The sequence below is a fragment of the Takifugu rubripes genome, chromosome 13 (assembly GCF_901000725.2).
Source record: "Takifugu rubripes chromosome 13, fTakRub1.2, whole genome shotgun sequence".
NCBI classification, from domain to species: domain Eukaryota; kingdom Metazoa; phylum Chordata; class Actinopteri; order Tetraodontiformes; family Tetraodontidae; genus Takifugu; species Takifugu rubripes.
Genome location: NC_042297.1, coordinates 9571527 through 9591249, shown reverse-complemented (window position 1 = coordinate 9591249; position 19723 = coordinate 9571527). Strand labels below are relative to the sequence as shown.

At 40.1% G+C, this 19723-nt stretch overlaps 2 protein-coding genes and 2 pseudogenes across 3 annotated transcripts in view; 3 read left to right on the top strand and 1 right to left on the bottom strand.

Annotated features, from left to right (window-relative positions):
- Positions 1 to 4921: 4921 nt before the first annotated feature.
- LOC115251985 (UDP-glucuronosyltransferase 2A1 pseudogene) lies at positions 4922 to 6463 on the bottom strand (annotated as a pseudogene).
- A 1771-nt stretch (positions 6464 to 8234) lies between these two features.
- On the top strand, positions 8235 to 9613 carry LOC105419759 (uncharacterized). 2 transcript variants are annotated; one of them, XM_029846699.1, is made up of 3 exons: positions 8250 to 8379; positions 8508 to 9178; positions 9275 to 9613. In XM_029846699.1, the coding sequence occupies exons 2-3, from the start codon at positions 8597 to 8599 to the stop codon at positions 9461 to 9463; spliced, it is 771 nt and encodes a 256-aa protein (XP_029702559.1). In that variant the 5' UTR covers positions 8250 to 8379; positions 8508 to 8596; the 3' UTR covers positions 9464 to 9613. The 2 variants fall into 2 exon arrangements, with proteins under 2 accessions (XP_011619745.2, XP_029702559.1); XM_011621443.2 differs by having other exon boundaries at positions 8235 to 9178.
- A 1629-nt stretch (positions 9614 to 11242) lies between these two features.
- On the top strand, positions 11243 to 18717 carry LOC115252177 (UDP-glucuronosyltransferase 2A1 pseudogene; annotated as a pseudogene).
- The window catches only part of LOC105418373 (UDP-glucuronosyltransferase 2A1-like), a 72443-nt gene continuing 69032 nt past the window's right edge, over positions 16313 to 19723 (top strand). Inside the window, exon 1 of the mRNA XM_029846688.1 lies at positions 16313 to 16440. The gene's annotated coding sequence lies outside the window, so the exon portion shown is untranslated. The remainder of the gene's footprint in view (positions 16441 to 19723) is intronic.

Below are 19723 nucleotides of genomic sequence, written 5' to 3'. Positions count from 1 at the left end.
GGTATTTTAGGTACCAAAAGGGAAAAACAAGATTTTGTCAAGAACAGATTTTTAAACAATTTCAGCGTTCCGCAGGATCTGCTAGAATAATCAGAATCTAAAATGTATGTGTGTAAACAAGAGCGAATTAGAGAGAACAAAAGAGAGCTGTAAATCAGTGCATAAAGACAACTTCCTCAGTCATCATTGAGTCATTGAGACACTTTCTGAGGGCTTTATTCCAATCAATACTTTTATTAAAGAACAAAAAGCCCCACAATTTGTTACAGAATATATATCTACAACCTGTTGATCTTGATGATGAATCATTAATCTGGCTTGATCTGAATTACTGTTTCTCAGCAGGGTAGTATCTGAAGCCTGAATGTGTTTACTTGACTGTATAAATAGGAGCTATCGATGTAAGCACTTCGGAGTTCTTCACCAACAGGACCACGAAACCTCCCCCGGGTGAACTGCAGTGTCCGATAGATACCTGACTGTTCTCTCCAATAGACATATGATAACCAAGTCGGTGTCTACGAAGATTCCTTTCTCATCAGCACCTCTCGACCACCACCAGAAGAAATTCACCACAAAGCTGGCGTCAAGAACAGGATCGGTTGTGGCTGTCTTCTTCTCCATCTGCTTCCTCGGACCAACTCCCGCTCCAAGCCGGCAAGTAAAGTGAAGATTTTTTCACATATTGGGGTTCTGGTTAGTTCAATTAAGCTTTTGGGGGAGTAATTTAGACACACTGTAAAGATAATTAGTTTGGGTGTACATTTTTGTGTCGATGTTTTAGAATACTTCTTCAAAATTTTTCAATTTGACCTTTTTTTTGTTTTGTGAAAGACTGAAGTAGTGGCTCTGGAGGAGAGACAGGCCATGAGATTTATTGCACTGCTCATTTCAGCTAAAAAGGACAGCTGATTCTGAATTTATCTTTTTCGGTCTGTACACTGTGTTATGTACAGGATTGGCAACTGAGCGTGCTGGCACAAGGAACGTGTTGGTGTTATGGCCAGGAAATGATGTTATAGTTTTAATAGCCGCGGTGTTGGATCACAATACCTCACATGTGTCACTGCTAATCTGTTCTTTGAATGAAGACTTCAAGAAGAAAAATACCAATTTCAAAATGTATTGAGGAAATAGAAACAATTCAAGATCCAAATATTACAGAGCTCCGGGCCAGTTCATAACCCTACAATAACAAAGTCAAATGCCAGGGCATGAAGTCTGACAACCTAACTATCCCTTGACCCAGTCTTTTATAGAAACACATATGTAAATTATTGATGCTAATTCAGTCCAATCCAGTCCTTCTTCTTGGATGACCTCATCTTCTTCCCGTTACATTGAATGCTGACACAGTCCTTGTTTTCCGTTGTTTCCCAAATGGCGAGGTGAAAGTTCAGCTTCTTGCAGAGGAACATATCAACACCAGTAAACTATGCTGTCAAGTTTTACGCTGGGGGTTTAACACTTCCCGTCTGACTGTCTCCTGCTGATTACAACTATCTAAACAACAATCATGTCAAGGAAGGGTCAACTGACTGCTTATCTTTACTCTTGCTAAAGATTATACTATCCCTTACTTCTAAACTAACTATAACAGAAAACAGAAATGTATAGAAAAAAGCAAACACAATTCTCTTCAGGACAGTTGTCCAAAAGTCCTGTGTGTCCTCTCGTGTGGCTGGAAATCTGGGGTTATAGGTTATTATAGGTGTCCTCTCTGACGTGGCGAAAAACTGTGATTTCTGACAGCGGTACCGGACATGTCATAATAGGCTAAATCTGCATATGCAGGTAGTGTGTGTGCGTTTGTGATTTGATTTTGAGCTCTGTTAGTGTGTTTGTTTAACCCCCCACCTTCCCGTCACTCTCTCTGTCTCTCTCTGTCCTTGTAAGAGTGATCTTATGGGGGACCTTCTCATAGTTTGTTGTTAAAAAGAAATGGAAAAAGGGAGGGGGCAGAAAGACTTTAGAAAGACTGTAATTAATTACAGAAAGACTGTAATTAATTGAAACTCTAAAAAAGAAAGAAGAAAATCACTTTTGTACCTCAGATAGAACGTTTGAGAGTTTATCTGAAGCTTAAAGAGGACCTCAGGGTTGTCCTGGTCGTGAAAAAACATCAGATAAGTCTGTGTGGAGATAAAGAAAACTGGGTGTGATCCAGTAGGACCGCACGGTTCACACACACACACACACACACACACACACACACACACACACACACATAATAAAGAAAAGCCTAGAAATATAGAAGTTTCTTCTTGCAGGTTTACTTGTCTATGTGTGGAGAACTTTATTTCAATTGATTATGAAAAATTATTTTCAGATTATGAGGAGGACATTTCTGATAAGATCCAGTATAATCGGTTGAGATATATTCTTATGTTATCTTTTGCATTAATGGTGTCTATGTTTCCATTTCTTTCGTTGTAGTACTGGTGACAAGGGGGAAATGGTTACATCATTTACTTATTTATGTTACTCATGCTTTGATATGTTTGTATTGTATACCTTTTTAATGAATTGTTGTGAAATATCGCAAATTGCATTTTATGTAATTGCTATTTTGATAAAAGTAGAGTAGTTTCGTAGGTAATACGAGAAGGATTAAAATGTGGGAAAGTGGAGTGTGGGAACGGATCTGTATGTGAGCGTGTTAGTAAGAAGGAGGAATAAACAATAATGTGTGATATCTGCTTAGGTTAGGGTTCTCAGGCCTGTGCACCTGTGCGTAGGCTAGGAACCGCTCCAATATAGTCAAAACATGAACAATGTGACTCGGCAAGCATAAACTTTCCCCCGCCTGTGTGAGAAATGTATCTGCTGCAGTCTATGTAACTAAGATACACCTCCCGCTGTGTAATCATGCCTATTTTAATAAAAGAGACAACGCTGGGGTGGAGGAGGAGAGTCTCTGGGACAGCGTGGCAGAGTACATGTCTGATCGGAGCACGACTTCACCTGGTCAGGAGAAAAGTCTTCAAAGTCTAGTCTCAACTTGTGGTGAACTTTGTTGGTGCACCTGTCTGAATACACTTCTGAGGATTCGATGACAGAATGGACACAGAACTTCAAAATGAACTGTGAAAGATGCTGGAGGACCCTGGATAAAGATGTGGAACAACTGAAGATCCGTCATCAGGGGACTATGAACTACAAATTCAAAAACTACTGTTTGATGTGTTTTATGTATTTAACATGTATATCTGAAGTCTTGTTATTGCTAAGAGAAGCTGCTAAGAGGAGATGCTGGAGCCCGTAGACTCCTGGTTGTTCTCCATATAAGGATGTGTATCATGAAGCCATTCTACTATTCCCATTTTTGGTACTAACTGAACTCTATGCCATTGGGTTTGCTATATTGTGTATCATGAGGTCATCGGAGAAGAATGTGTTTACTTGACTGTATAAGAAGGAGCTATCGATGTAAGAACTTCAGAGTTCTTCACCTACAGGACCACGAAACCTCCCTCAGGCGAACTGCAGTGTCCGATAGATACCTGACTGTTCTCTCCAATAAACATCTATGATAACCAAGTCAGTGTCTATGAAGATTCCTTTCTCATCAGCACCTCTCGACCACCACCAGAAGAAATTCACAACATCTGTATTCCAGAAACTGAGACCTGGGAACACTGGGAATGTTATTAGCACATGTCTCACTAGCAGGGTCAAACCATAGCTGTGTGAAACTGCTGGTTAAATCAGATGGAGAGAATAAGAGCACAGATTAGAAACATGAGGGACAGGGACAAGTCAAGGAGAAGGTGTTTTTCAGCAAGGCGGAAAGACAGCCGCGGAATCACACAATCTGGCCTCCATCCTGATTTTAATATTAAATTCCAAATCAGGATTGAAAGCAAACTCTGAATACGACCGTTAAAACAACAAATGATTATTGCAGTTTGCAGTGTTAAGTCAACATGTGAAGGTATTTAAATACCTTCACATCTTGCTGAAAACCACCTTCTCCTTGACTTGTCCCATGATTGTTGTTTAGAATTGTTTGTTTAGGACTGGATTGGACTGAATTAGCATAAATAATTTACATATGTGTTTCTATAAAAGACTGGGTCAAGGGATAGTTAGGTTGTCAGACTTCATGCCCTGGCATTTGACTTTGTTATTGTAGGGTTATGAACTGGCCCGGAGCTCTGTAATATATGTATCTTGAATTGGTTCTATTTGCTAAATACATTTTGAAATTGGCATTTTTCTTCTTGAAGTCTTCATTCAAAGAACACGCGGATTAGCAGTGACACATGTGAGGTATTGCGATCCAACACCGCGGCTATTAAAACTATAACATCATTTCCTGGCCATAACACCAACACATTCCTCGTGCCAGCATGCTCAGTTGCCAATCCTGTACATAACACTAGTGTACAGACCGAAAAAGATAAATTCAGAATCAGCTGTCCTTTTTAGCTGAAATGAGCAGTGCAATAAATCTCATGGCCTGTCTCTCCTCCAGAGCCACTACTTCAGTCTTTCACAAAACAAAAAAAAGGTCAAATTGAAAAATTTAGAAGAAGTATTCTAAAACATCGACACAAAAATGTACACCCAAACGAATTATCTTTACAGTGTGTCCAAATTACTCCCCCAAAAGCTTAATTGAACTAACCAGAACCCCAATATGTGAAAAAATCGTCACTTTACTTGCCGGCTTAGAGCGGGAGTTGGTCCGAGGAAGCAGATGGAGAAGAAGACAGCCACAACCGATCCTGTTCGTGACGCCAGCTTTGTGGTGAATTTCTTCTGGTGGTGGTCGAGAGGTGCTGATGAGAAAGGAATCTTCGTAGACACCGACTTGGTTATCATATGTCTATTGGAGAGAACAGTCAGGTACCTATCGGACACTGCAGTTCATCCGGGGGAGGTTTTGTGGTCCTGTTGGTGAAGAACTCTGAAGTGCTTACATCGATAGCTCCTATTTATACAGTCAAGTAAACACATTAAGGCTTCAGATACTACCCTGCTGATAAACAGTAATTCAGATCAAGCCAGATTAATGATTCATCATCAAGATCAACAGGTTGTAGATATATATTCTGTAACAAATTGTGGGGCTTGTTGTTTTTTGTTCTTTGTTCAAAAGTATTGATTGGAATAAAGCCCTCAGAAAGTGTCTCAATGACTCAATGATGACTGAGGAAGTTGTCTTTATGCACTGATTTACAGCTCTCTTTTGTTCTCTCTAATTCGCTCTTGTTTACACACATACATTTTAGATTCTGATTATTCTAGCACATCCTGTGGAACTCTGAAATTGTTGAAAAATCTGTTCTTGACAAAATCTTGTTTTTCCCATTTGGTACCTAAAATACTGTAGAAATATTTTGACTGGGTGACATTTATCATTATGATTACTCATCCTGATTATTTTATTATCCCTGTTTTAAAAAATATTCTTGTAATCTTGTAATTCATTAATAATATCAGGAGCCATTTGGTTAGATAAATAAATCAAGCAATATTCTCTTCCAGGTTACCTGAACAAGACCAACAGTTTTATAATAATTTTATTTCAATACACCATTAATCACAACACAATATGTGAAATTTGCTTTTAGATAATAATTTTTTAATTTCAGATAGAATCAATTCTGAATAAATGTCTTTTTTAATCACGCTTACTTTTTGCTCTCACACATCTAGAACACAAACATCGTACTAGAGCAGCAAAGGTCATGAGAATGAGAATCGTGATTCCAGCTAAGAAGAGCATCACGTCTACAGAGTGATAGGAATACCAGGGCAGCCTGTAGGACTCAGTCCTCAGGTGAGCTGCACCTTTGTGTCTCATGACAAACTCTATCCAGAAGAGGGCGCTGTCCATCGGCTTCATCGGCGCGTCTCTGTGCAGTCTGGAGAGTCTCTGCATGTTCATCCTGTAGGAGGGATCGTTCCTGAATTATTCCTGAATACCTTGAAATAAGATCTCTTCAGTCATAGCAAAAAAATCCAGGACCTTCCCTGCACCCCTCACTTCAAGTCTATGCACATTATCAGGTTGATCAAAAATCAGAGGAAGTCCAATGATGGGGACTCCGTGATAGAGAGCTTCCTGAACCCCGTTCGTTCCTCCATGAGCCACAAACAGCTTTGTTTTGGGATGTCCTAAGAGATCATTCTGAGGCATCCAGTCCACCAGTAAAGTGTTGTTGCCCAGAGTTGCTGGTTTGGCACCCTTGTATCTCCAGATGATCTTCTGAGGCATTTTAGCAAAAGCTGCAGCGATCTTATCAGCCAGATCCTGAGGAAGCTCAGCAATTAAAGTCCCCAGAGACATGATGATGACTCCATGTTCTCCTGAACTCTGCACAAACTCTTCCAGGTGTTCAGGTAAAGGCTCTGCGGGTTTACACTGGAACCCTCCCATATAGACGACATTAGGCATGGTGGGACGGGGATACTCAAACACAAAGTCCACTCTCATCAGCCACAGGTCAGCAGCTTGAAAAATACCAGGGCAGCCTGTAGGACTTGTAATCTTGTAATTCATAAATAATATCAGGAGCCATTTGGTTAGATAAATAAATGTGCGGTCATCAAGCAATATTCTCTTCCAGGTTACCTGAACAAGACCAACAGTTTTATAATATTTTTATTTCAATACACCATTAATCACAACACAATATGTGAAATTTGCTTTTAGATAATAATCTTTCAAGTTCTGATAGAATCAATTCTGAATAAATGTATTTTTTTAATCACGCTTACATTTTGCTCTCACACATCTAGAACACAAGCGTCGTACTAGAGCAGCAAAGGTCATGAAAATGAGCAGCGTGATTCCAGCTAAGAAGAGCATCACGTCTACAGAGTGATAGGAATACCAGGGCAGCCTGGAGGACTCAGTCCTCAGGTGAGCCTTTGTGTCTCATGACAAACTCTATCCAGAAGAGGGCGCTGTCCATCGGCTTGCTGGTTTGGCACCCTTGTATCTCCAGATGATCTTCTGAGGCATTTTAGCAAAAAGTGCAGCGATCTGATCAGCCAGATCCTGAGGAAGCTCAGCAATTAAAGTCCCCAGAGACATGATGATGACTCTGTGTTTTCCTGAACTCTGCACAAACTCTTCCAGGTGTTCAGGTAAAGGCTTGGCAGGTTTAAACTGGAACCCTCCCATATAGACGACATTAGGCATGGTGGGACGGGGATACTCAAACACAAAGTCCACTCTCATCAGCCACAGGTCAGCAGCTTGAAAAATACCAGGGCAGCCTGGAGGACTCAGTCCTCAGGTGAGCTGCACCTTTGTGTCTCATGACAAACTCTATCCAGAAGGGGGCGCTGTCCATCCGCTTCATCGGCGCGTCTCTGTGCAGGCAACCCGAGGTGGGGAGCCAGCAGGACCCCTCCTCCGTCAGCAGGATCTGTCACAACTAGGTCAAATTTGGAAGCTTGGAAGGATTCCATCAACTCTTTACTCTCAAAAGTGTATAATCACTTCACATGTTTTCCTGTGCAATTCATAGAAGCTGTATTTCAATCTTGACAACTTGTTATGCTGAAATGTGTCGTTTTCCCTGACAGCAACGTTGAGTGTGATGGTCTAGTAATGTAGAGATGTTTGGCTGATGTACCAGCTGTCCGCAGCCTGGATCACCATCACCTTGTGCAGCTCCTCAACCAGGACCCTCATGTTCACCCAGTGGATTCCTACGTGTGGAAAACCAAAACGTTACCACCGAGTATTGTTGAAATTATGGCAGTGGGAAGGTAGATTACGGTTGCAAAGAGCAAAAACTTTATGAAATTTTCCATGCAGAAATTCAAATAAAGCAAAAACTAGAACTTATTCCAGGAAAGACTTTGCAGAAATGAAGCAATAATGAGAAGCTGTTGAAACAGGGTTTCAGGGATTAAACTTTCTGTAGTCTCTCCACTTTTGTTTGACTGTTCTCACATGTACACAGCTCATGGAGCCTCTCCCAGTAAATAACACACTGGTGACACTGGAGAATAACTAGAAGTGGGAGATTCTGATGATATATAAGTTGGAGACATCATTTTCCTTGTATTGTCATAAAGACTGACTGGGCAGAAATGATTCACCCCTTATGTTCAAGAGAGATGCTTAATAATTTGCAAGGCGCTTTTATTAAACTACATCCTGCCTACATGACTAGACTCTCTTCTCAAAAAAGAGAGACCTGCAAATGTATCTTCTCAGAAAAGACCTGTAGATGCACACATCCGCTTTTGCAGCGTAAAATCAGCGTGAGTGCTGCTCGGTGCACAGGCTGACAGGAAGCAAGTTGCCTGTTAGACTGTGCCTTGAAACCTCAATAAGAAAACAAGAAAGACACACGCGCTTAGGGTCTTGATTCTCAACAGATCTCCTGCTATAAACTTCCCACAACAAAGGTGAGAAAATCAAGTCATAGTTTCTAGTATGGAAGCTAAAAAACAATGGTTTTCCAAACTGAAAGATGCATTTAGCAAGAGTCCTCTTATGTCAAATGCGGTTTTTGGGTTTATCCTCACGGGACTAGAGAAGCTGGTGGAGCTGGAGTTTGAGTGTCCTTGCAGTCCTACATGGAACAAACTGTTGTCATCTTTATTCTTCATCGTTCCCACCATCATGGCCTCCATCTTGATGTTTATCATTCAAGGATTCAGACGTAAAGAGTTAATCTTAAAGTTGATCACTCGAGGATGCAAATGTGATGAGTTCATTTTGAAGTTGAACGATAAAAGATGCAGCTGTGATGAGATGACCTTGAAGTTGATCGATCAAGGATGCAGATGTGACAAGTCCCAATTTACGTTGAACACTCAAGAAGGCAAATGTGACGTGTTAATCTTTAAGTCGATCACTGAAAGATGCAGCTGTGAAAAGTCCACCTTGAAGTTGATCACTCAAGGATGCAGATGTGATGAGTCCAAATTTACCTTCAACATTCAAGGATGCAAATGTGGCAAGTCCAAATTTACTCAAGGATGGGATGAGTGCATCAAGAAGACTTTCACCAGTTTCGTGCCTGCTATCGTGTGGCTGATCTTGTTGTTCTTCGACGGCCAGTACTTCACCTGTGCTATGACATACTGGGAGGGTAGACTTGACAAGGCAGCTTCACAGAAGTGGTGTGAGCCAATTAGTGAAGGAGATGTCACCAGACAAGAGCTGATGCTCCGCTCACAAGAGTGGAATGCTATGTCTCAGGTGAGTTAAACCTTTTTTTTACATGATCAAAGAGAAACAAAATATTTCATTGTTTAAAAATACACAGTGTGTGTCTGTACTCTCCCCACACCCCAGGTTATTGGCATGAGCCTCCTCCTCCTCATCTGTGTGGGTCTCACAGTGTACCTAATCAGAGAATGTTGCCAACAAAGGAAGAAGCTCAGGCTCAGGAGCGCAGGCTCAGGCTCTCAGGTCCCAGGAACTCCTCCTAAGACCACTTACACCGCCCACCACACCCAATGTGCTGAAAGGCACACTTTGTAAATATCTCTCTGAGACTTTTCAGCGAGTATGTGATTGCTATTGTGGGCGCTTTTCTCATTATTTGGTTTCACTTTTCTTTCTGAATCAGTTTGTTTTGTTGAGCAGAATCCTGTTGACATCAGCAACATCCCACTAAAAACAAGAGATCACCAGAAAGCTTCATCCCATCAATCAAAAAGGACACATTTAATTGTTTAATTTGTTTTTTATTTAACTTTCCATGATTTTCCTCTTCCTTAGTTTTAGCTTAACTGACACAGGTGGTAATGACCAGGCAGCTAATATCAATCTGATGTATAATGTTGATTCACTTATATTTGTTTGAGTGGTTGTTAACGACTAAATGTGTAATTTCACTTTAAATATCTTTGTTTTTCCACGTGACCGCGTTATCAGACTGATATCCAGCCAGTCCCACCCTGCTGATCAACAGTAACTCAGATCAAACCAGATTAATGATTGATCATCAAGAACAACAGGTTGTAGATATATATTCTGGAACAAATTGTGGGGCTTGTTGTTTTTTAATAAAAGTATTGATTGGAATAAAGCCCTCAGAAAGTGTCTCAATGACTCAATGATGACTGAGATGATCGTCATGACTCATCCTGATTATTTTATTATTCTTGTTTTAAATAATATTCTTGGAATCAAACTAAATGCACTTTTCATAACTTGATGTGAAATCACCAGGAGCCATTTGCTTAGAAACAATATTCTTTTCCAAGTTACCTGAACAAGACCAACAGTTTTATAATATTTTTATTTCAATACAACATTATTCACACAATATGTGAAATTTGCTGGTAGATAATTAATTTGCAAGTTCGAGTTCTAAGTTCTGATAAAATAAATTCTGAATCAATGTCTTTTTTTTAATTCTTGCTTAATTTTTGCTCTCACACATCTAGAACACAAGCATCGTACTAGAGCAGCAAAGGTCATGAAAATGAGCAGCGTGATTCCAGCTAAGAAGAGCATCACGTCTACAGAGTGATAGGAATACCAGGGCAGCCTGTAGGACTCAGTCCTCAGGTGAGCTGCACCTTTGTGTCTCATGACAAACTCTATCCAGAAGAGGGCGCTGTCCATCGGCTTCATCGGCGCGTCTCTGTGCAGTCTGGAGAGCCTCTGCATGTTCATCCTGTAGGAGGGATCGTTTAAAACTAAAAGAGAATGAGGACCGCACATTTATTTATCTAACCAAATGGCTCCTGATATTATTTATGAATTACAAGATTACAAGAATATCATTTAAAATAGGAATAATAATATAATCAGGATGAATAATGGTGATGATAAATGTCGCCCAGTCAAATCATTTCTACGGTATTTTAGGTACCAAAAGGGAAAAACAAGATTTTGTCAAGAACAGATTTTTCAACAATTTCAGAGTTCCACAGGATGTGCTAGAATAATCAGAATCTAAAATGTATGTGTGTAAACAAGAGCGAATTAGAGAGAACAAAAGAGAGCTGTAAATCAGTGGATAAAGACAAACTTCCTCAGTCATCATTGAGTCATTGAGACATTTTCTGAGGGCTTTATTCCAATCAATACTTTTATTAAAGAACAAAAAACAACAAGCCCCACAATTTGTTACAGAATATATATCTACAACCTGTTGATCTTGATGATGAATCATTAATCTGGCTTGATCTGAATTACTGTTTCTCAGCAGGGTAGTATCTGAAGCCTGAATGTGTTTACTTGACTGTATAAATAGGAGCTATCGATGTAAGCACTTCAGAGTTCTTCACCAACAGGACCACGAAACCTCCCCCGGATGAACTGCAGTGTCCGATAGGTACCTGACTGTTCTCTCCAATAAACATATGATAACCAAGTCGGTGTCTACGAAGATTCCTTTCTCATCAGCACCTCTTGACCACCACCAGAAGAAATTCACCACAAAGCTGGCGTCACGAACAGGATCGGTTGTGGCTGTCTTCTTCTCCATCTGCTTCCTCGGACCAACTCCCGCTCCAAGCCGGCAAGTAAAGTGAAGATTTTTTCACATATTGGGGTTCTGGTTAGTTCAATTAAGCTTTTGGGGGAGTAATTTAGACACACTGTAAAGATAATTCGTTTGGGTGTACATTTTTGTGTCGATGTTTTAGAATACTTCTTCTAAATTTTTCAATTTGACCTTTTTTTTGTTTTGTGAAAGACTGAAGTAGTGGCTCTGGAGGAGAGACAGGCCATGAGATTTATTGCACTGCTCATTTCAGCTAAAAAGGACAGCTGATTCTGAATTTATCTTTTTCGGTCTGTACACTGTGTTATGTACAGGATTGGCAACTGAGCGTGCTGGCACGAGGAATGTGTTGGTGTTATGGCCAGGAAATGATGTTATAGTTTTAATAGCCGTGGTGTTGGATCGCAATACCTCACATGTGTCACTGCTAATCTGTTCTTTGAATGAAGACTTCAAGAAGAAAAATACCAATTTCAAAATGTATTGAGGAAATAGAAACAATTCAAGATACAAATATTACAGAGCTCTGGGCCAGTTCATAACCCTACAATAACAAAGTCAAATGCCAGGGCATGAAGTCTGACAACCTAACTATCCTTTGACCCAGTCTTTTATAGAAACACATATCAACACCAGTAAACTATGATGTCAAGTTTTACGCTGGGGGTTTAACACTTCCCGTCTGACTGTCTCCTGCTGATTATAACTATCTAAACAACAATCATGTCAAGGAAGGATCAACTGACTGCTTATCTTTACTCTTGCTAAAGATTATACTATCCCTTACTTCTAAACTAACTATAACAGAAAACAGAAACGTATAGAAAAAAGCAAACACAATTCTCTTCAGGACAGTTGTCCCAAAGTCCTGTGTGTCCTCTCGTGTGGCTGGAAATCTGGGGTTATAGGTTATTATAGGTGTCCTCTCTGACGTGGCGAAAAACTGTGATTTCTGACAGCGGTACCGGACATGTCATAATAGGCTAAATCTGCATATGCAGGTAGTGTGTGTGCGTTTGTGATTTGATTTTGAGCTCTGTTAGTGTGTTTGTTTAACCCCCCACCTTCCCGTCACTCTCTCTGTCTCTCTCTGTCCTTGTAAGAGTGATCTTATGGGGGACCTTCTCATAGTTTGTTGTTAAAAAGAAATGGAAAAAGGGAGGAGGCAGAAAGACTTTTGTAATTAATTAAAACTCTAAAAAAGAAAGAAGAAAATCACTTTTGTACCTCAGATAGAACGTTTGAGAGTTTATCTGAAGCTTAAAGAGGACCTCAGGGTTGTCCTGGTCGTGAAAAAACATCAGATAAGTCTGTGTGGAGATAAAGAAAACTGGGTGTGATCCAGCAGGACCGCATGGTTCACACACACACACACACACACACACACACACACACACACACACACACACACACACACACACACACACATACACACACACACACACACATAATAAAGAAAAGCCTAGAACAGGGGTGGGCAAACATTTTGATTCGTGGGCCACAATGGGTTCTAACATTTGACAAAGGGGCCGGACCAGGAGCAGATGGATGGATGGAGTGCTTTGGTAACCTCACCTCATTGGAGAAAAAATACACATCTTGGGATATGGAGAAAACATGTGCTTTAATTTCAAATGAAAATGAAGAGAAGCATTACAACAGAATATCTGACTTTGGAATGAGTCTTAAAACACTTAAAATCAAATGAATAAAATGTGCCTTTTTAAAAAAAATTAATAACCATTTCTATTTTAAAGCAGTGAAAGTTCTGTTATCCTTCAGGATATCACCATCACTCTCCTCCTGACTGTCTTTTTTCTAGTGGGATAACACAAGAATTGCAGTGAAAATTTAACATTAACAAGGTTTATTCATTTAATTTTTCAAGTTTGGCGGGCCGGATTAAAACGTTTAACGGGCCGCGTGTGGCCCCCGGGCCTTAGTTTGCCCATGCCTGGCCTAGAAATATAGAAGTTTCTTCTTGCAGGTTTACTTGTCTATGTGTGGAGAACTTTATTTCAATTGATTATGAAAAATTATTTTCAGATTATGAGGAGGACATTTCTGATAAGATCCAGTATAATCGGTTGAGATATATTCTTATGTTATCTTTTGCATTAATGGTGTCTATGTTTCCATTTCTTTCGTTGTAGTACTGGTGACAAGGGGGAAATGGTTACATCATTTATTTATTTATGTTACTCATGCTTTGATATGTTTGTATTGTATACCTTTTTAATGAAACCAATGTTTTGTTTACAAAGATAGTGGCATCTCTCTTATCTGTTTCCAGGACTGTAGTTGGGGATCTACAGTGGGGTGACAACTATGTTTGAATTGTTGTGAAATATCGCAAATTGCATTTTATGTAATTGCTATTTTGATAAAAGTAGAGTAGTTTCGTAGGTAATACGAGAAGGATTAAAATGTGGGAAAGAGGAGTGTGGGAACGGATCTGTATGTGAGCGTGTTAGTAAGAAGGAGGAATAAACAATAATGTGTGATATCTGCTTCGGTTAGGGTTCTCAGGCCTGTGCACCTGTGCGTAGGCTGGGAACCGCTCCAATATAGTCAAAACATGAACAATGTGACTCGGCAAGCATAAACTTTCCCCCGCCTGTGTGAGAAATGTATCTGCTGCAGTCTATGTAACTAAGATACACCTCCCGCTGTGTAATCATGCCTATTTTAATAAAAGAGACAACGCTGGGGTGGAGGAGGAGAGTCTCTGGGACAGCGTGGCAGAGTACATGTCTGATCGGAGCGTGACTTCACCTGGTCAGGAGAAAAGTCTTCGAAGTCTAATCTCAACTTGTGGTGAACTTTGTTGGTGCACCTGTCTGAATACACTTCTGAGGATTCGATGACAGAATGGACACAGAACTTCAAAATGAACTGTGAAAGATGCTGGAGGACCCTGGATAAAGATGTGGAACAACTGAAGATCCGTCATCAGGGGACTATGAACTACAAATTCAAAAACTACTGTTTGATGTGTTTTATGTATTTAACATGTATATCTGAAGTCTTGTTATTGCTAAGAGAAGCTGCTAAGAGGAGATGCTGTTGCCCGTAGACTCCTGGTTGTTCACCATATGAGGAGGTGTATCATGAAGCCATTCTACTATTCCCATTTTTGGTACTAACTGAACTCTATGCCATTGGGTTTGCTATATTGTGTATCATGAGGTCATCGGAGAAGAATGTGTTTACTTGACTGTATAAGAAGGAGCTATCGATGTAAGAACTTCAGAGTTCTTCACCTACAGGACCACGAAACCTCCCTCAGGCGAACTGCAGTGTCCGATAGATACCTGACTGTTCTCTCCAATAAACATCTATGATAACCAAGTCGGTGTCTATGAAGATTCCTTTCTCATCAGCACCTCTCGACCACCACCAGAAGAAATTCACAACATCTGTATTCCAGAAACTGAGACCTGGGAACACTGGGAATGTTATTAGCACATGTCTCACTAGCAGGGTCAAACCATAGCTGTGTGAAACTGCTGGTTAAATCAGATGGAGAGAATAAGAGCACAGATTAGAAACATGAGGGACAGGGACAAGTCAAGGAGAAGGTGTTTTTCAGCAAGGCGGAAAGACAGCCGCGGAATCACACAATCTGGCCTCCATCCTGATTTTAATATTAAATTCCAAATCAGGATTGAAAGCAAACTCTGAATACGACCGTTAAAACAACAAATGATTATTGCAGTTTGCAGTGTTAAGTCATGTGAAGGTATTCAAATACCTTCACATCTTGCTGAAAACCACCTTCTCCTTGACTTGTCCCATGATTGTTGTTTAGAATTGTTTGTTTAGGACTGGATTGGACTGAATTAGCATCAATAATTTACATATGTGTTTCTATAAAAGACTGGGTCAAGGGATAGTTAGGTTGGACCGAAGAACCGAAGAACTCTGAAGTGCTTACATCGATAGCTACTATTTATACAGTCAAGTAAACACATTCAGGCTTCAGATACTACCCTGCTGATAAACAGTAATTCAGATCAAGCCAGATTAATGATTCATCATCAAGATCAACAGGTTGTAGATATATATTCTGTAACAAATTGTGGGGCTTTTTGTTCTTTAATAAAAGTATTGATTGGAATAAAGCCCTCAGAAAGTGTCTCAATGACTCTATGAATGAGGAAGTTGTCTTTATCCACTGATTTACAGCTCTCTTTTGTTCTCTCTAATTCGCTCTTGTTTACACACATACATTTTAGATTCTGATTATTCTAGCACATCCTGCGGAACTCTGAAATTGTTGAAAAATCTGTTCTTGACAAAATCTTGTTTTTCCCTTTTGGTACCTAAAATACCGTAGAAATGATTTGTCTGGGTGACATTTATCATCACCATTATTCATCCTGATTATTTTATTATTCCTATTTTAAATAATATTCTTGTAATCTTGTAATTCATAAAAATTATCAGGAGCCATTTGGTTAGATAAATAAATGTGCGGTCATCAAGCAATATTCTCTTCCAGGTTACCTGAACAAGACCAACAGTTTTATAATATTTTTGTTTCAATACACCATTAATCACAACACAATATGTGAAATTTGCTTTTAGATAATAATTTTTCAAGTTCTCAATAAATAAATAAAATCAATTCTGAATAAATGTCTTTTTTAAATCACGCTTAATTTTTGCTCTCACACATCTAGAACACAAGCGTCGTGCTAGAGCAGCAAAGGTCATGAGAATGAGCAGCGTGATTCCAGCTAAGAAGAGCATCACGTCTACAGAGTGATAGGAATACCAGGGCAGCCTGTAGGACCTCAGGTGAGCTGCACCTTTGTGTCTCATGACAAACTCTATCCAGAAGAGGACGCTGTCCATCGGCTTCATCGGCGCGTCTCTGTGCAGTCTGGAGAGCCTCTGCATGTTCATCCTGTAGGAGGGATCGTTTAAAACTTCCTGAATACCTTGAAAGAAGATCTCTTCAGTCATCTTTCAAACACATCAAGACCTAACAAAGGTAAAGGGCAAATATTAACCATATATATTGTTTATACTGCTTGTAATTGGGATAAGGTAAACATCTGTTCACTATTTTAACATAAAAGTGTTTGATTGTGAGGCATTAAAAGCCACAAAATGCAACGGGTCCATCAGACCCCCCCAAACGCTGGCAGAGTAACAACAATATTACACAAGGGTTAAGGGTCCTGATGTTTCACTTCGTGATCCACAAACTCCCCAATGCATTCTTATCGCTGCTCAGTGACGCTGTATTTCAGTGCCAAAGTCCTTTTCTGCTCGGAATATCAACAGTGAAGCATCTGTTTTGTTCTCCAGCCAAAGAATAGAATAAGAGGCTACACAAAGGTAAAAAATGCTATTTTAAAGTCATATTTCCCAGGATTTAAAAATGAAATAACTGTGTTTTCAGGGTATGACAAAAAGATTACTTGAATCGTTAAATTTTATGTCTTTTTATTGTTTTGGTAATGCAAGTGTGATTAGAGGAGGCATTACTTTATCACACACAGCTTATGGACAGTCAATAATCATCTCAATCACGTTTGTCTTTGTTAGATCTCTTTTAGAGGCAGGGCAAAAATGCAGGGCCTCTGGTTGTGGATGGCTCTATGCTTCCTCTGCCCGACCGTGGTCCACGGTGGGAAAGTTCTCGTTTTTCCGATTGACGGGAGCCACTGGGTGAACATGAAATACATTATCGAGGCCCTTCATTCCAGGGGCCATCAGGTCTCAGTCGTGCGGTCATCAGACAGCTGGTACATCGAAGAAAAGTCTCCGTTCTACAATTCAATCACGCTTGATAGCCCTTCAGGATTTGACGAAAGCTTCAAAACGACCTTCATAGCCGGGCTGTTGGAGATCCAGAGGGAAGGGAAGTCTTTCTGGACACGTTACAAACTGGAAATTGAACACGCAGAAAAGACCCGGGAGATGTTTGAAAAAACATCTGAGTTTGCTAAAATGCTCTTGGAGAACAAAGATCTAATGCAGTCAATAAAAAACACCAACTATGACCTTGTCTTCACAGACCCTGTTGCACCAGTTGGTGCTATACTTGCCAACTATTTAAAGTTGCCTCTGGTTTTCAGTGCCAGGTGGACGAGTCATGGTGAAGGTCATTTTGATATCGCACCTTCTCCTATTTCTTACATTCCACTCACAGGAACACAGCTGTCAGATCAGATGAGCTTTTTTGAGAGACTCCAGAATGTGCTTATGTTTGGGTTCTTGCAATATCAAATGCACTGGAATGTCGCACCAACCTTTGAAGGCTTAATTAAAAAATATTTCGGTCCAGGCACCGACTACATCTCCCTGTTTCAAGCTGCTGATCTCTGGCTGATGAGAGTGGACTTTGTGTTTGAGTTTCCCCGTCCCACCATGCCTAATGTCGTCTATATTGGAGGGTTCCAGTGTAAACCCGCCAAGCCTTTACCTGAACACCTGGAAGAGTTTGTGCAGAGTTCAGGAGAACACGGAGTCATCATCATGTCTCTGGGGACTTTCATTGCTGAGCTTCCTCAGGATCTGGCTGATCAGATCGCTGCAGCTTTTGCTAAATTGCCTCAGAAGATCATCTGGAGATACAAGGGTGCCAAACCAGCAACTCTGGGCAACAACACTTTACTGGTGGACTGGATGCCTCAGAATGATCTCTTAGGACATCCCAAAACAAAGCTGTTTGTGGCTCATGGAGGAACGAGCGGAGTTCAGGAAGCTCTGTATCACGGAGTCCCCATCATTGGACTTCCTCTGATTTATGATCAAAATGATAATATAAATAGACTTGAAGTGAGGGGTGCAGGGAAGGCCCTTGATTTTTTTTTCTATGACTGAAGAGATCTTCTTTCAAGGTATTCAGGAAGTTTTAAACGATCCCTCCTACAGGATGAACATGCAGAAGCTCTCCAGACTGCACAGAGACGCGCCGATGAAGCCGATGGACAGCGCCCTCTTCTGGATAGAGTTTGTCATGAGACACAAAGGTGCAGCTCACCTGAGGACTGAGTCCTACAGGCTGCCCTGGTATTCCTATCACTCTGTAGACGTGATGCTCTTCTTAGCTGGAATCACGCTGCTCATTTTCATGACCTTTGCTGCTCTAGTACGATGCTTGTGTTCTAGATGTGTGAGAGCAAAAATTAAGCAAGAATTAAAAAAAAGACATTAATTCAGAATTGATTCTATCAGAACTTAGAACTCGAACTTGAAAATTCATTATCTACCAGCAAATTTCACATATTGTGTGAATAATGTTGTATTGAAATAAAAATATTATAAAACTGTTGGTCTTGTTCAGGTAACTTGGAAAAGAATATTGTTTCTAACCAAATGGCTGCTGGTGATTTCATATCAAGTTATGAAAAGTGCATTTAGTTTGATTCCAAGAATATTATTTAAAACAGGAATAATAAAATAATCAGGATGAGTCATGACGATCATCTCAGTCATCATTGAGTCATTGAGACACTTTCCGAGGGCTTTATTCCAATCAATACTTTTATTAAAAAACAACAAGCCCCACAATTTGTCACAGAATATATATCTACAACCTGTTGATCTTGATGATCAATCATTAATCTGGTTTGATCTGAATTACTGTTGATCAGCAGGGTGGGACTGGCTGGATATCAGTCTGATAACGCGGTCACGTGGAAAAACAAAGATATTTAAAGTGAAATTACACATTTAGTGGTTAACAACCACTCAAACAAATATAAGTGAATCAACATTATACATCAGATTGATATTAGCTGCCTGGTCATTACCACCTGTGTCAGTTAAGCTAAAACTAAGGAAGAGGAAAATCATGGAAAGTTAAATAAAAAACAAATTAAACAATTAAATGTGTCCTTTTTGATCGATGGGATGAAGCTTTCTTGTGATCTCTTGTTTTTAGTGGGATGTTGCTGATGTCAACAGGATTCTGCTCAACAAAACAAACTGATTCAGAAAGAAAAGTGAAACCAAATAATGAGAAAAGAGCCCATGATGCCGATCACATACTCGCTGAAAAGTCTCTTCAAGATATTTAAGTCTGCGTTTCAGCACATTGGGTGTGGTGGGCGGTGTAAGTGGTCTTAGGAGGAGTTCCTGGGACCTGAGAGCCTGAGCCTGAGCTCCTGAGCCTCTTCCTTTGTTGGCAACATTCTCTGATTAGGTACACTGTGAGACCCACACAGATGACGAAGAGGAAGCTCATGCCAATAACCTGGGGTGTGGGGAGAGTACAGACACACACTGTGTATTTTTAAACAATGAAATATTTTGTTTCTCTT

What these genes read in the sequence shown, in the direction of transcription:
- LOC105419759 (XM_011621443.2), top strand. Translation starts at nt 8,408, where the DNA reads ATGGAAGCTAAAAAACAATGGTTTTCCAAACTGAAAGATGCATTTAGC. An exon ending in AGTGGAATGCTATGTCTCAG is followed by an intron (nt 9,179 to 9,274) that starts GTGAGTTAAACC and finishes CCCACACCCCAG; the next exon opens with GTTATTGGCATGAGCCTCCT.